The 27706-nt window shown below is 44.3% G+C and overlaps 1 protein-coding gene across 1 annotated transcript; it reads left to right on the top strand.

The window, feature by feature from the left end:
• Window positions 1-227: 227 nt before the first annotated feature.
• aspm (assembly factor for spindle microtubules) lies at window positions 228-27630 on the top strand. The gene is made up of 27 exons (XM_071531955.1): window positions 228-526; window positions 1325-1468; window positions 1728-3285; window positions 4375-4464; window positions 5073-5174; window positions 5276-5422; window positions 7018-7257; window positions 7367-7434; window positions 7519-7660; window positions 8843-8973; window positions 9466-9641; window positions 9937-10082; window positions 10764-10849; window positions 10985-11197; window positions 12367-12571; window positions 12826-12974; window positions 13913-14041; window positions 15000-15194; window positions 15687-18318; window positions 19195-20966; window positions 21189-21338; window positions 21454-21645; window positions 22919-23111; window positions 24350-24504; window positions 26828-27004; window positions 27170-27342; window positions 27454-27630. The coding sequence occupies exons 1-27, from the start codon at window positions 251-253 to the stop codon at window positions 27554-27556; spliced, it is 9744 nt and encodes a 3247-aa protein (XP_071388056.1). The 5' UTR covers window positions 228-250; the 3' UTR covers window positions 27557-27630.
• Window positions 27631-27706: the final 76 nt, after the last annotated feature.

Below are 27706 nucleotides of genomic sequence, written 5' to 3'. Positions count from 1 at the left end.
GATTCAAGCTATTCTCTTCGACCATTGGACCAGACGTTGCCATCCCTCGCCTACCATTGGTTGACTAAACAACACGTCCAAATTTGAAACTGGGCGTCTCTGAGCGTGTTGTTGAGTGAAACGTGTTTAACGTTAGCAAGTACGCAGGGCAAAGCCAGTTATCATTAGTCGCAAACCCTATGGATTGCTAGGCAGCGCATTTACCAAGCTACTTAACATGTAGCTATTTACTGTTTTTTACTCATTTAAAATGGCTGAAACAGTGACTTCTACGCGGAGGGCATTCCTGGACTTCAGTCCAATAAAAAAAGACGACGACAACAAGGAAAACGATGTTCCTGTTTTGAGTTTGATCCAGTTTTCCAAGGCTCCGTTTATAACATTTGGATCCGTAAAAGTGGGCACCTCCAAGTCGGCTATTTTGCGCATTGAGAATCCCACCGAGGATGCAGTTGCGGAGGTTACAGTGGACAAGATCTCATCATCTAAAGGCTTTTCTGTGGACCAGAGCAGGTTCATAATTCAGGTAAGTTGGGGGAAGAAAAAAAAAAGATAAAGGCAGTCTGTCAAACGCGAACGAGTTTGGGTCTTCCGAGCGAGCTAACGTTTCACGTGATCCTTTTCTTGCTAGTATTAGCCATTTTCCTCTGCATCAGGGGACACGATTCATGTGCTTCTCAGAACAGATATTACAGAAGTAACGTTAGTTAAATGAACATGTCTTAGGCGGGATAAATAAACTTTCACCACTGAATTGACACATACACACATTGCCATAGTTGACTAGTAGCAGGCTGAGGCAGGTCTAGTATAGACAAACCTTGTCTCATGGGCCCTGTAAACCAAGCTATTGTCACATCCAGGAAGTTTGTTAACCTACAGATTTAGACTAACTTAATACAGTTTGTAACCTTGGAATTATAAAGTTGTATCTGACTTCTTTTGTCAAAACTGAGTTAGTCACATAAGCTATTTTATTAATGCCTATTAACTGGGCTGATTGATAGGAATGACTTTTATGTCTAATTTGTAAAACAAAAGGTCCCATCTCCATTTAAGTCAATGGATGCTGAAAACTTTGAAGCTCAATGTCAGAACTATCCTGAAGGCAGATAGAACCTTATAATTCTAGGCTCACAAAATCCATAGTGGGTTAGAATCAGGGGATAATTTGTCGGTGTAGCACATTGAAGTGGTTTCCCTCCTTTCTTCTTTTCCTTTAGGATTTCATTTTTAATGGTGATGTATCTTCAACACTGTTATCATAAGCCCTTGATGCTTTTGGTGTTGTCCTCATTGCCCTCCCTGTGCTTTGTGTCTGCAGCCTGAGGGCTCATTCAGTCTGACAGTAACCTGGACCCCAGCCGAAGAAGGTGGGGTCCGAGAGCTCATCATCTTCAATGCCAATGGAGTCCTCAAGCACCAGGCTGTTCTGCTTGGGAGAGCAGAAGCACCAAAAAAGAAAAAGGTAAATGTCTTTATTTAGCTCCTACAGAGGCTTTTAACAGCTATTATGCAAATGTTACTATCAATCACTCGAGATCCAGGCTTAGTTTTCCTGCTTTGTAGTCATATAAACCTATGGCAAGTCATAGAAATAGTGAGTGCCATCACACCATACTCATCATATTCACATATAGCCATGGTTGTTCATCATCAGGGCAGCAGCTTCACCTAGTACATTGATGTCAAAACTCGCTCCTCATACTTGATTCTCTGTGTTTCAGAAAAGCTTGTGGGACACAATCAAAAAGAAGAGGGAGGGTGAAAGATCTGCCGCACCCAGGGGCAAGAAATCAGAACCCTCCTTGAAGATCGCAGCCAACAAAACCTTCCAAGTGTCCCGTAACCCGCAATACAAACGGGAAAAGCCCAGAAGCCCGCTTGCCTCGCTTAACGAGGGCGTGGCGGTCAGAGAGAGGTCCCTCTCAAAGCGCAGTCCCGTAGAAGATGGGCCCCATGAGCAATCAGAGGAGCAGAAGGCCTTTAAACCCACTCAGAGGCAAAGGTCTCTGGCCTTGTCAGATCAGGCCCGCGTTGAGAATATCCTCCAAGTTCAGAGGAACTCTCCCGTTGTCCTTCTTGTCCCAGCCGTCCAGATGATGGACCCGTCCGCTAGCCCGGATCGCTTGGCAGGCAAAGCTGAAAACAGGGAGCTCTCCAGAGTTCTGAACAGGACCCTGTCCCCTGTAGGGACGCCAGAAAAGTTTAAAAGCCTCATGCCTCGCATTCAGTCCGTCGAAAGCCCGCCTCCTGCCGCTGTCCAGTTTGCGGATGATGAAAGTGACCGAGTGTCACCCGGAACTCCAGTTCTGTCTGTGAAAGACGCACTGGCCCTCATCGACTCCGATCTGACCCATGTAAACGCCAGCCCTCCGGACACTTGCTCTAGTTACGACTTTTCAGATTCATTGGAATCTAAGAGTGGGAATCGCGGCCGCGGGCCTGATCAAACCGCCCTCAAAGCGATTCCTGACAGCCCGGAACAGTCGGAGTCCAACGAGCCAAGACTTACTTTCTTTGTCAGCAAAAACCCCATCGCGAGCCAGGTAGCTGCTCCAGACGTAGAGGTCGATAACGCCGCCCCAAGAGTCAAGAAGGCTTCTTTTACCTCGGCCACAGTGACCAAGAGCAAAGCACCGGCGGCGGCGGCACCCCCCGAGGCGAACAACTCGGGCGGGAGGAAAATAAAGAAGTCGAGGCGCAGGCTCTTGGAGAAAACACTCGAACTGTCTGACAGCAGCAGTCAGTGTGAGTCCAGCCCAGGCACCCCATGTCTCCCCGTTATAGACCCGGACACGAGAGCCGAGGGATGGCCAAACTCTCGGGCAACCAGCTCCCCGTGTAACGACAGACGGCAAGCCCGGGAGTCGGCCTCCTTCAGCCCGACTCCTACGCCCGTCACCTTCCCGATCGCTTCACCTCCGTCCACGGTTCCCGCTCCCTTCACCTTCCCAGTCCCCTCCCCCCCGCCCTCAGTCCCCGCTCCCTTCACGTTCGCCCTCACCTCTCCTCCGCCTTCTTTGGGGCCGTCCTCTCCTCTTCGCCGCGAACTCCCGTCGAACCGGGAGGACTTGTCGTTCCCCGTCCACGTCAAGACGGAGTTCGACGTGACGGCGAGGAGCAAGAAGAGGAAGAGCGAGGAGTACCTGAGGAGCGACGAGAAGGCCGCTGGGAAAGCGGAGCAGGTCAAAAGGAGCAGAGTGGCAGCCGTGAGGAGGGAGCCCGTAAGACCAGCGCAAGAGAAGAGATGTGTATCACAGAGGCAACAGCCCAGATCCACAGGTGAGCAAACGTGAAGTAAATTTGGTGTTGGATGTAGGGATGTGTCTGAATAATCCATTATTTGATTGAGAGCCTCATAATTGATCTTCAAATTTGGAATTTTATTTCCCGTTTCAGCTGGATTGTTAAAGATCTTTTTTTTGAAAGAAATGAGCCCTTTAAGTGTTCCACAGTTGATTAAGGTTGATTAACAGAACCAGGTGTATTGCATTAAATCTAAATGAGGAAAATGAAATCTGTGCTTCCATGTGCATCCATGCTTCATAATGCCTATGATTCACAGCACACTGATTAAAGTTAAAAAGCTGACTAATCAAAGAATTGATTGTTGAATAATGCATGTATCAGAGTGCATCCCTAAACATTCACTTGGCTATACTAAAGGGTTTATTATCATTCTATTCAAGTTGATGATTCCGGTTAGGAGGTGAGAAGATATAGCTGTTAGTTTGAAAACCTAAATCAATGTTTGGCTTGTTTATCTGTTTTTTTTTTTCTTAAACTATATAATTTAAAAAGGCAGTGGCATAAATCTGACAATGTTTTTAAATCTAAATTTATCAGAAGTTTGGATGTAACAGATTTTCATCCAATAGCAGTAATGCGATGCTTTTTGTTTGTTACCAGCAGCACAACAGCCCTTGGCTTTGCAGCATGTTACAAGTCATAGAAAACCAGGAAAAATCATGGAATTTTAAAATGGTGGACCTGGAGAAATTGTGGAAAATGCCACCTATCCAAAAAGGTTTTGGAAATGTTATAGAAATAAGTTAGTAGTCTGTCTGTTTGGCCTGGCTCATTTTCAAGCTTAGCTGCTGGTAGATCTACAGTAATTACCTTTTTGAAGGAACATACCCCTAAATACTAATACAGTTTTCTCATTACGCAAGTCCTAACTGGTCATCAGACAGATCCTGGAGTCAGACATTCAAATCAGCACCTCAAGACATATATTGGTAATGGAAATTGTGCTACGTGTCGTGGATGTTCTCAAAGTCTTGGAATTTTATTAGAGAGGACCCTTGATGTTTGAAATACATTTTTGTTTCTGGACCCCCTGTATTTAGTTGAGCGCTCTGTGTTTTTCAGGCTCGGTGCGCTCAGCATCATCTGTAAAGACTACAAGGACTGCAGTTCTTGCCCAAGCCAAGCAGCAGAACTCCAAACCCACCTCGCGAGGTACGATGTGATGTATACCTGTCTGAGAACCTAAATGGGAATAAAACACCTCAATTTAACAATTCATTCATGTTATTCTTGCAGTATAGGCCCATACAGTCAGTATTTGAGAGCATGAGTCATTCTCATTAAAGCCAGAAATGTCATCAAGACGTGAAAATCCCAGCCGTTCCCTATAACAGTGATTCTCAACCTTTTTCATATCAAGGACCCCTAATTTAGTCCACATTAGAGCCACAGACCCCCATTTGATGATATGAGATTTTTGTCTCAGACCCAAATCTGAGAATATTTTTATTGTCAGATATGATTTTGTCCAGAATTCCACGACTATCTGTATTGTAGGTAGAGAGATAACAGTGAAACTATGATCAAAACAGTCATTCTCCTACATTCTCTAATTGTGTTAACTTCTTGTAAATTAAATAATGGTGAAGCTTAACAATTCATCAATTTGCTGGGGACCCCCAGAACCCCCTCAAGGACCCCTGGTGGTCCCCGGACCCCACGTTGAGAACCATTGCCCTATAATAGGAATATTAATTATTTTGAATGTCACATCAATTTGTTTGTCACAATGCTTGCCAACATCTGGATTCTCCTCATAGGTGCTCAGTCTCTGAAGTCATCTGGTGTGCCACCCATGAAGACGGCAAAAGTTGTCGCAGTGGCACAGTCGAAGCTGACTTTCATTAAGCCTGCTCAAACTGGTAATTGATGTAAAATATTGATCCTATTCTGGTGTGTCAACAAGTATTTTTCTGCGTATCAGCACGTGTCATTTTTTTTGTTTTCTGTTTTTTTCCTGCAGCCATACCGAGACATCCGATGCCATTTGCGGCCAAGAACATGTTTTACGATGAGAGGTGGATTGAGAAGCAGGAGAGGGGATTCACATGGTGGATCAACTACGTCCTCACCCCAGATGACTTTAAAGTCGACACCGAAGTCACCAAAGGTAGCGTCCGTCCAAACATCCACCAGTCCATCCAGCCAACTAATCCTCTTAAACTCATGTCATGTGTCGGAATTATGATGCCAGACAACCTGGATAAAAAACTAACTCATTTCCAACAGAGATTCCTGCTTGTGGTGTGCATGCAGTATTGAATGCAGTTTGATTTAGTTTTACACACAGTGTAATTCTAGCTAAGGGTGAAAAATGTATTTGTATGAATTTTATATGTTGAGTTCTGTTTAGACATCCCCTATTGTTTATCAGTCAATCTTACACTCACTGACAGTAGCTGGGTTTCCATCCAGCTATATTTTGGAAATTGACATATCGGCAATTTCCTCAATATTGCAAAAAAGGTCTTCCACACGATAACACAAGGAATTATCTGATTAATAGCTATGGAAAGATATCGCACAACAGTTCAAAAGTGGCTTTGGACATTATGAAAAATTGTCTGCATTATCTCCGCCATGGTCTATTAGAAATGTAATATGCACTGTTGCTGTATAAAGCGCCTGTCATAATAGTATGGACATTAGTTGATTAATTTTTTTGTTTGTCTTCAGACAGCAATATGAAATATGACAAACATTGGCTTACACTAAAGAACTTGTGCAATATTAATCAATTCTTGAAAGACGCTTTCCATTTTTCTCACAGATGTTTTTTTGACATTCAGGAAGCCCATTTATTCGCTTAAACCCAGCTGATGGAAACACCTAACTCACATTTTATGTTTTTTTTTTTTTTTTTTTCAAAACTTTGTAAAATTCACTTGACAGTTGGATGGAGATATAGCTAATGTAATATTCATTAGACTTCAAAATGTTCTCCCAGTCCAAGTTGTGTCAAAGTCAATATGTCTTTAGCTATAAAAGCTGACATCATGTCAACTCAATTAATCTGCGTGGGGTATGTGGTGCAGGTCGGACTTTGCTCTGTGGTACTCAAGCTCTGTGGGGAAATGTGCTTCATTTATAGGTGGCATGAAGCCCTAGTCTCTACAGTTTCAAGTAATATGGAAATCATCACCATCTCACAGCTATATGAAGAACATTTGAACCAATCTTGCAAAGAAAGTTTGCCGAGTTACTCTTTTTACAGCCCAAGTCTAAACAATATACAATGTCAGACACATGGTTGAAATCAATATCATGATAATCATAAGGATTTTTCTCGATATCAATATATATCACGATATGGTTCATGCATGCAAAATCACGTTAAATAATCAAATTAATGTTCATCTCATTGAACCGAATGGTAATGTTAGGTGTGATGTCAAACAAAACAGAAATATTCAAACAATATTCCTACCATACCTCATTTTATCAGAGTTTTTTAAGTAAAATTTGCTTGTCATCATCAATGTAGATGGCAGAAATGTGTGTCACGATATTAAAATATCTTCATGTCATCACGATATGATTCCACTGAAAGATGATAAACGATAATATTAAATTATCGCCCAGCCCTAGGATGACTACATTGCAGAACAACTCTATATCTAAGTAATTATTTCAGCTCTAATAAGCCTTCATAAGTCTCGCACAGCTCAAACTTTCCCTTTGCCCCTTTTTTCGTTGCTCATGTAGTGAACGCCGTGTCCCTCGCCATGGGCAGCGACGACAAGTTCAGCGTGCCCAAAGCTCCCACCAAAGAGCAGATGTCCTTCAGCACCTACACGGCCCGACGGAAGCTGAACCGCCTCCGCCGCTCCGCCTGCCAGCTGTTCACCTCCGAGGCCATGGTCAAGGCCATCCAGAGGCTGGAGCTGGAGGTGGAGGCCAGGAGGCTGCTGGTCCGAAAAGACCGCCATCTTTGGAAGGACATCGGTAAAAGTCCTAGCTTATGAAACATCGATGAAGAGGCAGTGTGGCGTTTTGATGTTCTGAAGTCTCTCTCCAGCCTCAAAGTAACGTTCTTTTGTCTCTTGTTTCAAAGGTGAACGCAAAAAAGTCCTCAACTGGCTTCTCTCCTACAATCCCCTGTGGTTGCGGATCGGACTCGAGGTAGGTTTGGTCTTTCGAAATGATGTGTATCTTCTTTGTCTCCGTCGTTCACGCGACGCTCATCGAACCTCGCTCATCCCTCAGACGATCTACGGGGAGTTGATCTCGCTGGAGAGCAACGGCGACGCCCTGGGCCTGGCCATGTTCATCCTCCAGCGACTGCTGTGGAACCCAGACATCGCCGCGGAGTTCAGACACGCCAGAGTGCCTCACCTTTACAAAGACGGTAAAGTGAAAGCACCCGTCATTGTACTGTTTAATCTGAAGTGGAGAAGGTAGTGTTATTGTCCTTCAAAGAAAAAGGAAAACAAGCTTGGGGTTATGGGGTCCACATAATGGTCAAACCTTTCCAGGTTTTCTGGTGTTCTGTACATTTGGACTAGGGCTGAACGATTTTGAAAAAATATCTAATTGCGATTATTTTGACTGATATTGCAATTGCGATATCATTTGCGATATTAAAGGGAATGATAATTTTTACATCATTATTCTCATTTTCATTGAAAAACGTATTTAAATGATTATGGTGTGATTTTTTTTGTGGGGATCTGTACTAAACAAAGATGTTTTCTTAAGTCTGTAGAATATGATGTATAGGCCAGAACATCTCTGCAGCACGACAATATTTCATTTAAAATGGTATTTTGACACATTTCGCCTTTAACAAATATTGCGCCTCCTGCAATTTGAAAATTGCAGTAGACCATATTGCGATTTCGATAAAATTTCGATTAATTGTTCAGCCCTAATTTGGACCGCACAAGATAGTAAAAAATATCTTTTAAACATATAATTTTAACCATGCAAACTACCTCAGGAATAGTTATGGTGGTCTTCTATTGGAAGATTAGAGTTTGAATGATGTTAAAGTTAGGGTAAGTGTTAGGGTTATGGTTAACTTTGGGATGTTGCTTAGCTATCCAAAGTTTAGTTGGTTGACGTAGACACAGGCTACTTTCTCCTTTTTCATATTAGTTTTCATGGGAATGATATTAAAGCTGGAAGTATGATAGATCCCTATTGGTCCAAAATATAGCTTGTCTCTGACATTGAAAAGATGATCTGTTTTTCATTCCTCAACACAGGAATCTGATTGGTCCGGGAATGAGTTCATATTCCACACAGGGAAAGTTAAATTGATAGCTTAAGTCTTCATCGGAATGCATTTCTCAGCTTTTTTTTTTTTTGACACAATTTACTTTCATAAAACATACACCAGATGTGTTTTTTTTTTACATTCATTTATCCCTTTAGAAATGTTCTCAGCTGAAAGCCAACTACAACACATACATTTTCAGTCATGGAAATGCTGTGATCCAATCTCGGACGTTCGTGAAAAAAGTCAGGCAATTTTGCAGAGCTCCAGGTGGGGAATCCTGCTGACGCTCATGTATCTTTTCACGATCAGGCCACGAGGAGGCGCTGTCTCGCTTCACTCTGAAGAAGCTGCTCCTGCTGGTGTGCTTCCTGGACAAGGCCAAAGAGTCCCGGCTGATTGAGCACGACCCCTGTCTGTTCTGCATGGACGCAGAGTTCAAGGTAGACCAAGACTTGTTTCTTTCCCTTTATTGATGATCTATAAAAGAAGAATGACTCTTTTGATCATAGTTTCAGTGTTATCTCTCTGCCTACAATACAGATAGTCATGGAATTCTGGACAAAATCTGACAATAACAATATTCTCAGATTTGGGTCCAAGAGACTAAATCGCATCAAATGGGGGTCCGTGGCTCTAATGTGTAGTAAATGAGGGGTCCTTGATATGAAAAAGGTTGAAAATCACTGTTCTAAGATACAGCCATACCCAAAGAGTTAAATCAGAAACTTGGAAAATGACATTATACTCATTTCATTTTCGATACTGATCTGTAAAGCTCCTTTTTGTAGCCGTTTCTCATCTGAAAAGTTCCATTTCACCTAAAATTGTCTGCCAGGATTTCACTGTTTTGGACACAACACTCCTAATTTTTCTGCCATTAGTAGCTTTTGTGTTTCACTAATCACTAGCGTGCTGTATCTTTCTTGTTTCAGACCAGTAAAGACCTGCTCCTGGCCTTCTCCAGGGACTTCCTGAGCGGAGAGGGGATCCTCCCCCGACACCTCGGCTACCTGGGGCTGCCCGTCTCCCACGCTCAGACGCCCCTGGACGAGTTCAACTTCGCCGTGAAGAACTTGGCGGTTGACTTGAAATGCGGAATTCGCCTAGTGTGAGTGAGATGTAACCAATGTTAATGTGACTCCTGATCGTTTTAACGTTTCCGGTTTGTTTGAATATATAGAACTGGGTCGTTGGCATGAGCAGCGATAACCGAACAATAACAGAAAATCCAAGGAAAAAGACGTACTGGACACACTGTTTGATTGACAGGTGATCTCTGGGAAGTGCAGTGCAGAAACACCACAGCAATGAGCGCTTGGCACCAAAGATGGAGACAAAAAAACCCCCCCATGATTCTCACAGATTATCACTTTAAAAGTATTTCATTTTTGCTTTATTTCCAGGCGTGTGATGGAGCTCTTCATCCAGGACTGGAGCTTGTCCCGGAAGCTGCGTCTGCCCGCCATCAGCCGGCTGCAGAAGGTCCACAATGTCGACATCGCTCTGCACGTGCTCAAAACCAAAGGGGTTGACCTCAAGGATGAACATGGTAAGTAACTGGGACTTTTCCTCCTGAGCAAACAACAAAGCAGTGGCGAATTTCTGCACTCAGCAAAAATGAGATTCGGCTTTTCGGTGCCTGTGTGATTCTCCTTTCACATATTCTTTGTATTTTCATGATGGGTCATGTATTTTCTACCAGTGTGGCACATTGCTGGACACTGCTCATTGGCTGCATCTTTCACTTCAGCATGAACAGCTGCTATTTCATTACGCACATTTTTTTTTGTTTGATCACGCACAGCTGTTGTTTGCCGCACAAGACAAAAAAGAAAAACGTAACAAAATTGAATTAGGAATTGGTTCACCCTGCAAAACACTATGCAGGAAGTGTGTGTATGTGAGAGTGTGTATGACTGTGTGTGCCTGTGCACTTCTGTATAATTGGGCATGTGTCAGAGGGGCTGAGTAGGAGTTAAAGAGTTCAGAATCTAATGGGTGCCACCACTGCTAGAAGAAATGAATAAAGCCAACCCTATAATTTTGCCTGCCTTTATGTTTCTGAATTGGTGATGTTATCATAAAAGGGTTTAAGGGCTGTTTTGGTGCCAAAACGTGTACTGCAATCAAAACTAGTCATGGACAGACATGAATAAAAAAAAAACAACACACAAATATCTGCCACCCAACAAGGTTAAAAGATATTTAAACGATGTGGCTTCTTTTCCAGGCTCTGTCATCGATTCCAGAGACATTGTGGACGGACACAGAGAGAAGACATTGAGCCTCCTGTGGAAAATCATCTTCGCTTTCCAGGTGTGTATCAGATTCTGCACGAGCGTTTCTTTTTCCAACAAAATTCATATTCCTTCAGCGCTTGCACAGCAGCAATCACTTCATAACACATATACAGACCGGTGTATAATGTATTTCTTTTTATCTCTTGACTAGGTGGAGGTGATTTTGGATGAGGAACAGCTCAGGGAGGAGATAGGCTTCCTGAAGAGGACCTTGAGGACCAAGCGGAGGCTGGCATCACTGAGGGCCGATCAGGGCCTTCAGCAGGGCCCCGCCAAGGCCAGGGTCCCATACCAACACAGCAGCGCCAAGATCACCCTGCTGATGGACTGGGTCAACGCTGTCTGCGACTTCTATAACCTCAGGGTGAGTTTAAAAACAAAACAAAAAGGATCCCTCTTTTATTCATCTCATAGGCCAAAGAAAATACTTTTTGAAATTGAATCCATAGTAATGTAGGTCATGTTTGCTTGTTGTCTTGTTAGGCTGGATGCACTGGTACTTTGTACGCCTACTTAGTCTTTTGATGTATTATTTAAAGCCATTGTGTTGGAGCCTTTGTTGTTCCCTCTTAATTAAGCCTTCCCCAAAAAAAATCTGTCTGATACAGTCTGTGTTCTCTTTCTCTTTTCCTTTTAAAACACCCCGAGTTCGTTTCAAATAAGACTTCAATTCTTTGGTTTGAAGTAACTTTTTGCTTGCCTGTGCAGATCAGGTATTTCACTAGGCTTTATCTCCTTATGTCTTATTCAGTCTGTTCCGTCTTAGTTTGCTTTGCAGTTGAAAACCCCCTAATGCTGCATTCATGTCTTATTTTAAGAAGCAGAATTTGTTGGAAAGCCCACATCCCTATTGGAAAAAGCCTGTTACAAAAACTCGCTAACAAGTTACTTTAAAATCAACGATAAATAATCTGCAGCAAACTGCATGCTTTTTTTTGTAAATGGCGCTTGCAAAAATGTCCTACATGTCTTAAATGTTATTACCACTAGGAGGCTGACCTGAATGTTTTTTCCATCAGTACCTCGTTTGACGTGAACTAGGGTTGTCGCTGTGGATGGTGTTACCGGTGGTATGCAGTCTTGGAGTCCACACCGGGAATACAGATTAGGATGAATAGGATGAATTATTTGTCCTTACCTAGTGACAGCAATGTGTCCAGTACAATCCAATGGTAGCCTAAAGAAGGGCAATATGCCAGAATCTGCACTGCACTCACATTAACTCCCTTAGTGTTGAGCAGTGTTATAAATCGCTGATTAAAAAGTCTTACCGTTTACAAATGCAGTTAATTTGAGTTTGGAGAGGAATTTTAAGTGTCACTTTCATTGTAGTGACACTGACTTTGATAGCGCTTAGACCCTCTAGTGGAGACAAGCAGTATAACCGGTATTGCCGGTGTTGGGGAGGGAAACAACATCGTGTCAAAATGGCACCACCGTGACAACTCTAACATGAACGCAGTATAACCTTCTTCGCTCTTCTAAACACTGAAACATAACCTGCGTCCCCCCCCCCGTCGTCTGTCTGTGCAGGCGGAGAACTTCACCGTGTCGTTCTCGGACGGCCGCGTCCTCTGCCACCTGATCCGCCACTACCATCCCAGCCACCTGCCGGAGCACGCCGTCAGCCACTGCACCACCCAGACCGTCGAGTGCTCCCCCAGGGGCCGGCTGGAGCTCCACTGCTCAGCCAGCGACTCCGACGACTCCTTCGACTCCTCGCCGACAGCCCGAAACGGTATTCGATGCATTCTCAAAATCTTCAAGCGGATGTTCATACGTCAGGGTTCCTCATAGGTCATGGCATTTTTGGAATATCATGTGATTTAGAGATGCGTATCCCAGACAGCATTAGGTGGCAGTTTTCAGCTATAGTGGAAAGCAGACTGTTCACCCCTTTTTAGAACTTTTCTGGGCTGAAAAACCAACATTAACAAACCAGGAAGGCAGAAAGTTTTTAAGTGTGTGTGGTTCGTTTTGCTTTGCGAGCAGGCCCAGAATCTCCCTCCGTGGAATTTAAAGAGCTCCTGGAAAATGAGAAGCACAACTTCAGACTGGTCAACACTGCCGTGGCTTTCCTGGGCGGAGTCCCTGCCATGATCAACCCAGCCGACATGTCCAACACTATCCCCAATGAAAAGGTGAGACCAGAATACAGCAAATCTAGTAGAATCTGTCTTGGTATTCAGCATTGAGTAGTTGACAGTAGTACCGTGGATCGTCTTGTTTTCCAACATTAAGAGACTGTTGTTCCTGTTCACAAACATTGATTGAACTGTAGAAGAGGAGGAAGAAGAAGTTTTGCTTCAAGGCACAATTAACAGACCCTTGTTTCGTCTCTCTGGATCATTTTTCTGAGAGATTGTCTCCCTGAACACTCTGTACCTAAAGTAGTTGAAGTGGGAAGAGTTTATCGACTTTGAAGTTCAATTAACTTGTTGTAGTTAGATAATATGCTGTCCTGACTGGATGATGTATGTTTTTCAAGAGGCAAACTCATGCCAGTCATTCAAGGGTGAGACGCATCACATCATACTTGGGTGTTATCAGAATTCATCAATCTGTACAAATCATGTCTGTTTATTGAGAAGTGTCTACTTGATAAAAGGAAGCAAAAGCTTTATTACAGTGAAAATTTAACCACACCTGTGAATTTTAACATAACTCCAACACTCCTCTTTTTATATACAAATCAAATTCATGTGAGGTCACTCTGAGAACTTACTTCTGAGTTCTTAATCTTTTAATATGCCTAGACTGCTTCAATACAGTGATTACATATACATGCTCTCCCGTTTCTGTTATTAAATCCCATTGTTGTATAAGCAGTGCTTCTGTGTATGTACGTGATATAGATAGATAGATTTAATGTTTAACTAGTCAGGGTTTTGAGTAATCAACACATAGAAGTTTGAGGACGATTACATACCTTAAATTATTTGTAGTGCTTGGAGAAAATAAAGCTGGCCCAGGTGGAGAAAAACCTATCTTTAAAATCCTTTAGATAGGAGAGACAAGTCTCGAGACGGGACCCAAGTACTACAGCCGTGCATTGAACCACTTCCTGTTTTATTTCCAGGTGGTGATGTCCTACCTGTCCTTCCTCTGTGCTCGTCTCCTGGACTTGCGCAACGAGACCAGAGCAGCGCGGGTCATACAGGGCGCCTGGAGGAAGTACAGGCTGAAGAAAGATCTGCAACTGTATCAGGTTAGTTCTAGCTTTGGTAAAGCATCAAAAAGATTTATTCATTTTTTATTTATTTACCTTTTTGTTTTTGGCTTACTTGTTTTTCGGCTCAATGGGAATCAAGGGGCAAATCCAGGTCAGTCATGGGTGAGACACCTCAGTCCTCTACCTGGGTGCTATCAAAATTCATCACAGTTTACAGCAATTTGAGAAAAAATTCTACAAATCATGTCTGCTATTTATTGGGCAGTATCTAATCTGTCAGTGTTTCCATTCTCTTACTTTCCCTGCATTATTTTGTATTATATTTTTTTTGTGTTGCCCTGATCATATCCCTGTTAAAATGAAAACTAGCCAGTGTCACTTTTTTAAGACTTTAAGACTTCCGGTTGTCTTAATGCACCGTCTTTACCCGTCACTCTCCCATTAAAGGCGATAATACAAATAAGCTTTAATAAGCTGTATTGTGCTATCCTTTATTGTTTTTTTGTATGTATGTGTGATATAGCCTTCATGTATGTGTGGGGAGTACCAGGCTTATGTTGAATGTAGTTCTTTCTTTGAATTACTAAAATAAACAAAAAGTCACCCATGTAAGAATGAAAGATGAATAAATCTCACTTCAGACCTTCTGCCTCCCCCTTTCCCCCTTCTGTTATTTTGATTTGAAAATATATTACAGAAAACTGAAAAATGAACTTGTTTATGTTTTTGGGGAATACATTGATATTTTGTCACTTTTCCTTAGATTGGCATTTCAGCTAAATTAAATGATACCTTGGCATTCCTTACTCCAGTCAAACAGTACAGCTGGCCGCTAATAATACGTACATGTGCAGGTAGCTTAAGGACAAATGTACAAACTTGTCCCCCGTGATTTGACAAGTGTCTAACATAGAAGAAAATGTAGAAAAACATTTTTAGATGTTCCTTTGGCAATAGTCACTTTATCTTGTTTCCTGATTTTTCTTATACACAGGAAAGAAACCTGGCTGCAGCGAAAATCCAGGCGGTTGTGAGGACTTTCCTCCAGAGGCGCAGGGCTAAGAGGCAGAATCACGCGGCCGTTATCCTCCAGTCAGTCTGGAGGGGTTATGCAGCCCGCAATGCACTGAGGCTAAAGAGAGAGGCTCAACTGCGGGTTCTGCGACATAACGCGGCAACTGCCATCCAGGTAAGTCTAGCTGAGTTATTTTTACATGAGGCTGAAAGAGAATGATGGGTAAACAAGACTTTAAAGAACAGGCAGGAGGAACCAAATAAAACATTTGGGCTTTTCGAGTAGTCCCCGACCCTCACCCACCCAGAATGAAAAGGAATTCATATGAAAAATGTATGTAATAACAAATGTTAGAAAGTAGGGACAAAAAGTAAATAATTTCCCTTTCCTGTCTCAGATGTGGATGGTCTTTCTTTCAATTTATTAGATTTTCTTTTCTTCCTCCAGACACAATGATCCCCATTATAACAAAGCTAGACCAAAAACACATTGCTGTTGGTCCTGAAATTTCATAAAGTCTAGATCACATCTGTAATTTTACATTTTATTTGACCACATCATGATATCTGCCTTATTACCGCAATGATATTCGCTGGGCAATGAAGCAGGCTTGTGTAATTGTCCATGCTCTTTGATGCACAGATTGTTCTCTTCTTGTCCATGCAGGCTCAGTGGAGGATGTATTCGGCCATGAGGGCTTACCAACGCCTCAGATACCATGCCATTGTTGTCCAAGCACAGTGGCGAATGAGGAGGGCGGCCTCCGCCTATGGAAGAATCCACTGGGCTGTGACAGTGATTCAGAAACACTCACGAGCGTGGGCTCAGGCAAGACCGGCACGGGAACGATATCTCTCCCTGAGAACTGCGGTGGTGAAAATCCAGAGAGGGTACCGGAGGTGGAAAGCCCAGAGAACAGAGAGGGAGAATCGTGCTGCCAAAGTGATCCAAGCTGCGTTTCAGAAATGGCACAAGGAAAAGATGGCCCAGAGAACCGCCGCTGCCGTAAGGATTCAGTCTTGGTATCGAATGCACAGGTGCCTCCGTCAATACAGAAGAATCACGCGAAGTACTGTTCTCATTCAGGCTCAATACAGAGGTCATGCACAGAGGCGGCGCTTCCAGATGTTGAGGCTACAGGACCACTCTGCTGTCGTCATCCAGAGTGTCTTCAGAGGGCATGCTGTCAGAAAACAAGTGGCGAAGATGAGACATGCCTCAGTCATCATCCAACGCTGGTTCAGGGCCTCTGTGAAAAGAGACACAGAGAGGCAAAAGTTTGTGAGGATGAGATGTGCTGCTGTTACCATACAGGCAGCGTATCGTGGACAAGTGGCTCGGGAGTTACTGAAACAACAGCACAAGGCAGCAACAGTGATCCAGGCAGTTTTCAGGAAGTTTGCTGCCAAAAGGCGCTACCTGATCTTGAAAAAAGCCACAGCTGTCATACAGCAAAAGTATAGAGCCACGATATTGGCCCGAAAGACAAAGATGGAATACAATGCTCTCAGGTGTTCTGCACTCACTGTACAAGCTATCTGGAGAGGAAGAGCTGACAGGAAGAGAATAGAGAAACTACACCAATGCGCCACGCTCATACAGGCCCACTACCGTCGGCACAAAGAGCAAGCAAACTATAGGTCAAGAAAGGCGGCAGCTGTAGTGATACAGTGCCACTTCAGAGCTCATATGGCTGGAAAGGTGATGAGGACAGAATACATCCAGACGAAGGCGGCTGCTGTCACACTCCAAGCTGGGTTCCGAGGCATGAGAGTTAGGAAAGAGCTGAAGAAAAAGCAGCAGGCAGCGACTGTCATTCAGTCTGCAATTAGGATGGTTCTATGCAGAAAACAATATTTACTCCTCCAAAGTGCAGCGATTATCATCCAAAGCAGGTACAGGGCTCTGCTGGAGGGCAAGACACAGCAACGCGAGTACAAACAGCTAAGGCGGGGCACCATAAGGATACAAGCTGCCTACCGGGGATTCAGAGTAAGAGAAGACCTAAAGAAGAGGCACAACGCTGCCACAGTAATCCAAGCTCAGTTCAGAATGCACAAAGTGCGTATGGCTTATCTCGCCACCAAGTGTGCTGCCATTATCGTGCAGCAGCGCTACAGGGCCAAAAGGCTAAGTGATCAAGAGATGCAGAGGTACAGGATCATGAAGTCTGCTGCTGTAGTCATCCAGGCGGCATATCGTGGTCACAGAGCCAGGCTGAAGGTCACAGAGATGCACAGAGCCGCTACAGTTATTCAGAGAAGATTTCTCACTCTCCAGGACAGAAAACGCTTCCTGGCCACCAAGGCTGCAGCTTTGCTCTGTCAGCAGAGGTACAGAGCAGTGACCCTTGCAAGAAAAGAACGGCTGGACTACCTCTTAAAGCGCAGGGCAGCCATTTCTCTGCAGGCAGCCTACAGAGGCTTGGCGGTCAGAAAGCAGTTGCATCTTGAGCATATGGCAGCCATAAGCATTCAGTCCCATGTCCGAAAGTACCTGCAGAGGACGCGCTACAAGAGGCTCCGCTGGGCTGCCAACACTTTGCAAGCGCGTTACAGGGCCAACAAAAAAATGAGAGAGGAGATGCAAGCTCTGAATGCCAAGAGAGATGCTGCTGTTGTCTTACAAGCTGCATTCCGTGGAATGAAATCCAGACAAAGCATCAGAAAAAGGCAACAAGCTGCCAGTGTTATCCAGAGAGCTTACAGAGCCCACTGTGAACACAAGCAGTATCTCTTCTTGAAATCCTCTGTTCTTACCATTCAACGATGGTATCGAGCGACTGCAGCAGCTAAGCAGCAAGCGCAACAATATCATCAAATGCGCAGGGCTGCCATCCTCCTTCAGGCAGCATACAGAGGCCAGCAGGCCAGAAAGGAGATTGCTCGTCAGCATCAAGCTGCCACTGTTATTCAGGCCATCTTCAGAAAGCACAGAGAGGAAGTCAAATTCCAGGCCATGCGACTGTCTGCTATTACTATCCAGAGATACTACAGGGCCTGTATTCTTCAGAGACGAGAAAGAAACAGGTTCCTCAAAATGAAACATTCTGCAGTTGTTCTTCAGGCAGCTTTCAGAGGTCACTGTGTACGAAACAACATTGCCAAGATGCACAGAGCAGCTACTGTCATTCAGACCAACTTCAAGAGGCGTAAACAGCAGTCCGCCTTCAGGAGACAACGCTGGGCAGCGTGTGTCTTACAGCAGAGGTTTAGAGCTCAGAGACAGAGAAGCTTTGAGGTTAAAAATTACCAAAAGGTCAGAAAATCTGTCATCACGCTACAGGCTGCATATCGCGGTATGAAATCACGGCAGAGCATCAATAAAAGGCACCAAGCTGCCAGTGTTATCCAGAGAGCTTACAGAGCCCACTGTGAGCACAAGCAGTATCTGTCCTTGAAATCCTCTGTCCTCACCGTTCAGCGGCGGTATCGAGCGACTGCAGCAGCTAAGCAGCAAGTGCAACAATATCAGCAAATGCGCAGGGCTGCCATCCTCCTTCAGGCAGCATACAGAGGCCAGCAGGCCAGAAGGGAGATTGCTCGTCAGCATCAAGCTGCCACTGTTATTCAGGCCATCTTCAGAAAGCACAGAGAGGAAGTCAAATTCCAGGCCATGCGTCTCTCTGCAGTTATCATCCAGAGATACTACAGGGCCTGTATTCTTCGGAGACAAGAAAGGGACAGGTTCCTGAAAATGAAAAAAGTTGCCATTGTTCTTCAAGCAGCTTTCAGAGGTCACTGTGTACGAAGCAGCATATCCAAGAAGCACAGAGCAGCTACTGTCATTCAGGTCAACTTCAAGAGGCATAAGCAGCAGTCCGTCTTCAGGAGACAACGCTGGGCAGCCTGTGTCTTACAGCAGAGGTTTAGAGCTCAGAGACAGAGATGCTTTGAGATGGAAAATTACCAACAGGTCAGAAAATCTGTCATCACACTACAGGCTGCATATCGTGGTATGAAATCACGGCAGAGCATCAGACAAAGGCACCAAGCTGCCAGTGTTGTCCAGAGAGCTTACAGAGCCCACTGTGAACACAAGCAGTATCTGTCCTTGAAATCCTCTGTCCTCACCGTTCAGCGGCGGTATCGAGCGACTGCAGCAGCTAAGCAGCAAGTGCAACAATACCAGCAAATGCGCAGGGCTGCCATCCTCCTTCAGGCAGCATACAGAGGCCAGCAGGCCAGAAGGGAGATTGCTCGTCAGCATCAAGCTGCCACTGTTATTCAGGCCATCTTCAGAAAGCACAGAGAGGAAGTCAAATTCCAGGCCATGCGTCTCTCTGCAATTAGCATCCAGAGATACTACAGGGCCCGGGTCCTTCAGAGACAAGACAGGGACAGGTTCCTGAAAATGAAAAATGTTGCCATTGTTCTTCAGGCAGCTTTCAGAGGTCATTGTGTACGAAGCGATATTGCCAAGATGCACAGAGCAGCTACTGTCATTCAGACCAACTTCAAGAGGCGTAAACAGCAGTCCGCCTTCAGGAGACAACGCTGGGCAGCCTGTGTCTTACAACAGAGGTTTAGAGCTCAGAGACGGCGAAACCTTGAGATTCAAAATTACCAACAGGTCAGAAAGGCTGTCATCGCGCTACAGGCTGCATATCGCGGTATGAAATCACGACAGAGCATCAGACAAAGGCACCAAGCTGCCAGTGTTGTCCAGAGAGCTTTCCGAACCCACTGTGAGCGCAAGAACTATCTCACCTTCAAATCCTCTGTCCTCACCATTCAGCGAAGGTATCGGGCCACTGTCGCAACCACACAGCAAAGGCAACAATACCAACAAATGCGCAGGGCTGCCATCGTCCTCCAGGCAGCATACAGAGGCCAGCAGGCCAGAAAGGAGATTGCTCGTCAGCATCAAGCTGCCACTGTTATTCAGGCCATCTTCAGAAAGCACAGAGAGGAAGTCAAATTCCAGGCCATGCGTCTCTCTGCAGTTATCGTCCAGAGATACTACAGGGCCTGTATTCTTCGGAGACAAGAAAGAGGCAGGTTCCTGAAAATGAAAAAAGTTGCCATTGTTCTTCAAGCAGCTTTCAGAGGTCATTGTGTACGAAGCAGCATATCCAAGAAGCACAGAGCAGCTACTGTCATTCAGACCAACTTCAAGAGACATAAACAGCAGTCCGTCTTCAGGAGACGACGCTGGGCAGCCTGTGTCTTACAGCAGAGGTTTAGAGCTCAGAGACAGAGAAGCTTTGAGATGGAAAATTACCAAATGGTCAGAAAATCTGTCATCACACTACAGGCTGCATATCGTGGTATGAAATCACGGCAGAGCATCAGACAAAGGCACCAAGCTGCCAGTGTTGTCCAGAGAGCTTACAGAGCCCACTGTGAGCACAAGCAGTATCTGTCCTTGAAATCCTCTGTCCTCACTGTTCAGCGAAGGTATCGGGCCACTGTTGCAACCACACAGCAAAGGCAGCAATACCAGCAAATGCGCAAGGCTGCCATCCTCCTCCAGGCAGCATACAGAGGCCAGCAGGCCAGAAAGGAGATTGCTCATCAGCATCAAGCTGCCACTGTTATTCAGGCCATCTTCAGAAAGCACAGAGAGGAAGTCAAATTCCAGGCCATGCGACTCTCTGCAATTGGCATCCAGAGATTCTACAGGGCCTGTATTCTTCGGAGACAAGAAAGAGACAGGTTCCTGAAAATGAAACAATCCACCATCGTCCTTCAGGCTGCATTTAGAGGCCTGCGAGTCAGGAGAGACATTGGTCGCCAAAATCAAGCTGCTACTTTGATCCAGTCATGCTGGCGACGTTCAGTCCAGAGACGTGCCTTCCAGAGGCAGAGAGAGACAGCTGTGATGCTACAGCGGAGAGTCCGGGCAGTGCAGCTTGGCAAGGTGGAGAGGAACAACTACACCCGAATGAGACGGGCTGCCATCACTCTTCAGGCACACTGCCGAGGCTGGATCGCAAGACGACAGGTAACAACTTGTAATAAAGGCAGTAGTTTAGTGGTAGGCCAAGGCACATTTTTTCAGGTAGCAAACAGTTCACCTGATTATATTGGATCAGTTTATTCTATTTCAAATTCATACCTTAACAGAAATTCATTATTAATCTTGAAATTACCTTTTCCTCGTCCTGAGTGCATGTTTGTACTTTGTGATCAGAAGTGTTTGATCTTAAATGCCATGATCTTCCAGGTCGTAGAGGCAGCCAGGGTAGAGAGGAGGCTGCGTTTCAGTGCGGCGATTTTCCACCATCTCAGTGCCATGAGGATCCAGCGAGCTCTAAGAGCCCACTGGGCTCTGCAGTCCGCCAAGAGACAGATCCATTCTGTCATCACCGTACAGGTACAAGGGCAAACGGCTTTCAATACCATTTTTCAAAAGGAATTTCTCAATGAAGAGCAGGTCTACACCAGTTCTACAAATGATCCCCATGTTTCCTCTTTCCTTCTTTGGTTAGCGGTGGGTGCGAGCGAGGCAGCAGAGGAGGCGATACCTGGAGGAGAGGAGGAAGGTGGTGACAGCCCAGAGAGCAGTCAGGCGCTGGCTAGCCCGTCGCCACAAGGCTGCCTCTGTCATCCAGCACGCCGCCAGGAGGTTCCTGCTCCTCAGGCGCCAGAAGAGGGTCCAACGGGGAATTGTCAAGGCTCAGGTATGAAAGTCAGTGGGGGATTAGGTCTGGGTGTGCTAGATGACCTCCACCCTCTCCCCACATTGTTTGACACTACCAGTTTGACTAAGAAATACACAGGAAAGTGATTGCTTACAAGCACCTGCTCATGTTGTGGTGCTGGGCAGTCTGTGCGTCTGTGCATCTTGACAGAAAAGTGAGTCTCAAAAGAGGTGAATCATCACTCCTAATTCAGTGACAGAATGTGTGTCTCCTCCCTTTTAAGTTTAAAAAATGTCATAGAAGCACTGTCAGAGATTTAGCATTTGTGCAGCATTGCAGCATGGCTACTGCATCTATGTAGGGGAAACACTGCATTTAGACAGGGAGTTGAGGGACACTGCCAGACTCTGCCCCTCTTAGGACATCTTCAGAATGATGATGTCCTAATGATGATGTCCATTATCTTGAAACATTGTTTAGGGCCAATATTGTATGATGTTATCATACCATTACTTACATTACTTTATAATTTATTACAACCAGTGCCTTGGTAATAATAGAGTGAATTGCTCTTCATACCAGTTACACAGTTCCATAAATTGAACTGACGTACTTAAAGTTGCGATAAGCAACATTTTCTGACCACTATAGGGTTACAGAAACTGCAACACATCTGTAAATAACACACAGCAAAACCATTGCACTACGGTGGCCTACTAAGGACAAACGCTTGCAAAGCACCGTGCATAAAGGCTAATAGCTAAGCTAAACGTACCTGCGGTGAAGCGTCGCCACTTACCAGTCTCACTTGAGATCTTTCTCCTGCTGAAGGTTACATGTCCCACAACGACAAGTGAAGAGATAGGTAGCAAGTTTACTTACTCGCTTCATCCTTTCCGCCATTATGAGCCAAGCTAGTTTAAAAAAAACCCAAAACGGAACGCTACTGGAGCTTCCTTCCAGAGCGGAATTTGACAACAAGCTTTAGAAAAGAAGTGAAAACAGCAACACAGCTGGCTCGCGTGTGTCGATATTGGTTTATTTCTTTACGTCACAATGAAATCACCTCCTAGCAAACATTAGTTTCAGGATTGGTTGTAAGGTCTGATATTGCTTATTGCAGGTTTAAGTATGCATTTCAGTCCCAGCATATGCCCCCTTCTCTGTGGACAGGAAATGGTAAACAAAAAGGCCAAAGCCTTCCTGGAATCCTATGCACCTATGATCAGTGAATGAGTTCAACAAACCACGTGTTGTGCTTACCTTTTAATAGTGTTTGTCTTGTTTTCATTTCTCTTTTCTCTCTCTCCAGGCTCTGTGGAGAGGACACCGCTCCCGCCGCCTGAATGACAACCCCAAGGTGGAGAATGTGAGGCACCGCTTGCGTAAAGCCTCCTCCGGCGTCCGAGAGGAGGACAAACTGTGCAACAAGACATCGTCTGCCCTGGACTACCTCCTTCGATACAAGCACTTCTCCTACATTCTGGAGGCCCTGAAAAACCTGGGTAAGGCATCGCTGGTATTTACCTCTCACGGAGCCAAAATGAAAATTTGTGCATTGTGGCTAGAAGGTTCCCAGAATGCATCGTGTTCTTATGTGACGTTACAGAGTAGCTTTACTGGAAAAGGTTTTTGTTTTCACTGGCATGTGCATTAACCACATGACCATTTGAGCTTCATGGTGAGAGTGCACATCGCCTCTAAGCTTGCACTTATACCTGGGGCCTATAATATTGGTATTTGTTCATGATACAGTATGTCTGCCCGGTGTTATCATTATCAGTAGTCACTATTAAATCACTCTTAAATCATTCTTAAAGCACACTTTGCAGATGTACAACATTTTTATCAAATTGCATTGTTTATTAAATGTTATTTGCATTTCGTTTTTTATGTTCATTTAGTTGATGTGTTATTGCTTTTGTAAAACATCTGTGCAGCAGAACTCGGCAATCATCATCATGGGCCAGAAAAATCAGACACACTCTGCTTAGTGTTGCATTGGCAACATCCTCTAACAGTGACAAAGCAGCCATTGTATCATTACGTGCGTTTTTCTTATCTCCACATTAGTGTATGATTTGTTGACATTATGTAAACGGATTCACTCACGCTAGGATAAAAATCTGAATGAACTTGTCGGAGCTTTCGTGGCACTCATGAATAGGAAGTTGAAGTTGTTCCAGACAGGACGTCAGTTTAGTAAAATGGTCTTTGCACATATTTTCCATCAGAAATAAAGTTTACTATTATTATTACTGAATTAAAAATTGTGTGCGCTATATCGTTGACTTGAGCTGCAGCGGCTGCTTCTCAGTCCCGAACATAATGATCTCGTTCCCACGACATAAGGATGTCGTTCCCGCACGTTCGTTAAGTTGTGGCCACGAAAATTACAAAAATATATAAAGATACAGGAAGTGTGGAAAGAAAAATGCTCCACTTGCATGTTTGCTTTGGTGGTTGTTGTAATAGCGGAAGACCTTGTGTTTTCACAAGACCGGAGGGATTGCATGATATGAGAATGTGGGAAGTGTTTGATCCCAGAATCCAACTCCTCTAACCTGAAATCCAAGTGTGAGCCTCTACAACGCGAGATGAAAAAACATCCGCAAATGCCCGTCTTTCAGTGTTTGATGTATAATGTGTTCAGTCTTTCCAGATGCGTAGTGTCCCAGAAATTGACAGGAGACTGTCTGTATGTGTTGTTATACACTGTGTTTGTGTGTGTGTGCCTGCACAGAAATCGCCACCAGGCTGTCCCCAGAGTGCTGTGAGCGGCTGGTAGAGAGCGGAGCGACCCTGGTCATCTTCACCCTCATCCGCTGCTGCAACAGGAGCGTCCCCTGCATGGACGTCATCACCTACTCCATCCAGATCCTCCTCAACCTCTCCAAGGTACCTGGCCCCAAGAGCTGGCAGTCACTGCTCAGGGTTTGAAACAGAAAATCTTGCAAGAGGCTGTTCCTTATTGATATTAAGGCTACAATATGCAACTTCTCGCCTCGAGGCAGGAAGTGTAGTTTATTTTTCATCTTGACACGTTTAGCATCGCTGTTGTTTGTTTTCTTACTGCTTTCCTACTTTGTTGTTGTTGCTGTGACTTCCCTGCACTGTGGCCACGAGCCTCACCTTGATAGCCACATTCCAGCTCACTGCTGGCCACACTCACACCAAACAGTATACAGCCCCAAAACATCCCCAACATCACTGAAAAGCCAGTTTCAGGCAAACGGGGGGGATTTAGGCATGAACACACAGCGCCACAGGCAGACACAGACCAATCATGTAAAATATATTCTGTTTATTTATTGTCATTTTAATGTGAAAAAAGTCACATATTACAGCTTTAATGCTGACTTAATGCTAACAAAAATTACAAAATGTCCACTTTTCAAAAGGAAAAAGGTAGTCACACACTTTTTAAACAGCTGTGAAGCGTGACTGGCCTTTCATCTGGATGTGTAGGGCCTATGCTATGCACTTAATTGTATAGAAGGATGCATTCTATTTTTTTTTATACAGATAGTGACTGGAACTAGAGTGTGATGGTGGTGCAGCTTGGCATGAGGAGTGGCCATTATGTGTTCTAGTGTATAAAGTTTATTATACCACAGTTACTAATGCTCGTGTACTATATGAAAAGGGTTCTGCGCACAAGTGAACCTACATAGGAATAAACAAAACAGGGAGCGAGAAGAGGAGTAGTTAGGTCCTCGGTTGCCCAATCAGTTGTCATGGCAACCAGTCACATGTCTGATGAAGCATGGGAATTATCAGCATGGGAGGAATGCATCCTCGACCAATCAGATTGCAGGAACATCTGCTCCTCCAATGAAACAGACCAACCAGGCGAATCCAGGTGTAAGCCTTATTGCTCTCACCTATTAAAACCATTTTAATAAACTCATTTTACTTGACTGCAGTTTAGAATATACCAGTGAAAAAAACACACATTATATTATGGCTGGGACTATCACCCTGCTGCTTTCTGCTGTATCCATTTTGCAGCTCATTTTTCAAGTCAACTTCTGCAAGATTCATTTTTTTTTTGTTAAAATGTATGTCATATACACATCTATGGCCTTGTGTAGAGCGATTAATGCAAATAATGTTCTCATATTTTTGCATCTTATGTTTACATTCTCTTTTACTGCATATTTTTTAATATTTTCCTGTATATTCTCATATTGCATATATTTCTCCATTCAGTGGTAGATTATGTCATGTTGTGAGACAAATTTGGAACAGATGACGGCATTTCAGAGAACGGGAAGATCCACAAGGTCACGCCACTAAACCGAGAACCGCTATCATAACAGGACGTCTGCCCTCAGTGTGAATCTGGGTTTAGCAGAACTGAAATTGGGACTTTAGGTAGTTAATACAGCGGAAGTGAAAGTGTGCGAGGAAGTGAAAGATCGGACAGAGGGGCTGCAGAAGAAATGCGGTGACCTTCTCTGCCGCGTCCTCAGCTGAACCCCTTGGCATTAAACATACGAACTTCGCTCTTGTATCTGAGACTTTAATTAAGATTAGGTTTTAAAGCCATCAGAAACCAGCGCGGGCCTCTACTGAGCAGTTGTTCTCTCATTTGAGACTATTATTAGGCTATTACTACAGGGGGTGGAAAAGGCGTCCGTGGTATTGTGTGATTAAAACAGTGATTAAAACAACAATCCAAAAATAAATATCAGAATGAATTGTCCAGAAACCGCATCCGTCCTCCTCCTCGTCCTCTCACACTGAGCAAGCTCGGATGAGAAACGGCAGAGAAGTGGAAGGGGAGGAAGTATTCCCGCTACTACGAGTGAAAGGATGATGGCGCTGTTTGCTTTCCCCAATCATTCACACTGAATCCCAAAAATTTTTTTTTAAGGTAACAGAGGATGCAATCACCAATTTAGTGGGATGTAATGGAAAAACGATATGAGAGCTTGTGTTATGAATTACTCAATGAATTGCTCACAGGGAGTAAGTAAAGTAATATTACTTTTAGATTAGTTGTTTTGGTTGATGTCTTTCCATTTTCTTTATTGACATCCGAGGCATGATGAGACAATGCTTATTCCTTGAAACTGTGCTTCAGCGTTATATTTTCTTTATTCTGCCATGCTGCATTTTAATCTTTTGGCGCCAACTTTTATCCCCACCCCTGGTCCAAGTTTAGGAGTAAGTGATTTTAACCCTGTGTTTATTCTCTTTCCCTTCTTCCTTCCAGTACCATAAGACCATCGAGGCAGTGTACGCGGTGGAGAACTCTGTGGAGACGCTGCTGGACCTGTTGCAGAGGTACCGGGAGAAGGCGGGCGATAAGGTGGCGGAAAAGGGCGGCAGCATCTTCACCAAGGCCTGCTTCCTCCTGGCTCTCCTGCTGCAGGACCGGCACCGGGCTCTGGTCCGTACCCTACCAAACACCCTAGATTCTGATCGCAGACTTCAACCTGATCGAAAGAAATCCCTATCGCTATGCTAGAACCAAATAGATAATTTCGAGTAAGACATTCACAAGTACTTTTTGTAAATGTAATGTAAATAAATGTGTCTGTCTGGGTGTTTTTAGGAGGTTAGGAAGCTTCCCAAGGCCGTGGAGAGGATCCGCAGTATTTACCGCCTCACTGCCCGCAAACACAAGATGGACGCGGAAAGAACGGTCACCAAACAGAAGATGAACGCGTCCGTCAACGGGAGCTTCCTCGTTCAAGCGACGCCTCGTAAATCCCGACCGGTGCCAAAGTAAGTTTGCGTTTTTGTTTGTATGTGTGGGTGTGAGAGATAGAGATTCATATATTTGAATATTTTTGCAGCGGTAATTGACATTCCCCGTGTTATGTTTTTGTTTTTCAGATTTGCACCAGACTGGGTTCTCAGAAAGGATAAGCTCAAAGATATTGTCGACCCACTCAGAGCCATTCAAATGGTGGCAGATACGTTGTCAATTGTACTATAAAAAAAAAACAAGCTTTTTATTTTCTAATCATCTTTTTTTTTTTCTGAAAATTTTTCTGTAAGTTTTATGTACTGTTTTTCTGCAATTCCATCTCGTACTTGTAAATATTAAAATGGATTTGTTTCTTAAATATGGGCCCATTTAATGTGT

This window comes from Centroberyx affinis, unplaced genomic scaffold (genome assembly GCF_046629955.1).
Source record: "Centroberyx affinis isolate AG114_WGS23_722 - 3 ecotype Tasmania unplaced genomic scaffold, CSIRO-AGI_Caff_v1 ptg002150l_1, whole genome shotgun sequence".
Lineage (NCBI taxonomy): Eukaryota > Metazoa > Chordata > Actinopteri > Beryciformes > Berycidae > Centroberyx > Centroberyx affinis.
Note: the sequence above shows the minus strand (reverse complement) of the source record. Positions and strands in the feature narration are given on the sequence as shown.

Bases quoted from the DNA above. Each gene is read 5' to 3' on its own strand.
- aspm (XM_071531955.1), top strand. From the start codon at position 251: ATGGCTGAAACAGTGACTTCTACGCGGAGGGCATTCCTGGACTTCAGT. The intron at 12,572-12,825 runs GTATTCGATGCA...CTTTGCGAGCAG, and splicing joins CTCGCCGACAGCCCGAAACG to GCCCAGAATCTCCCTCCGTG. The intron at 23,112-24,349 runs GTAAGGCATCGC...GTGCCTGCACAG, and splicing joins GGAGGCCCTGAAAAACCTGG to AAATCGCCACCAGGCTGTCC.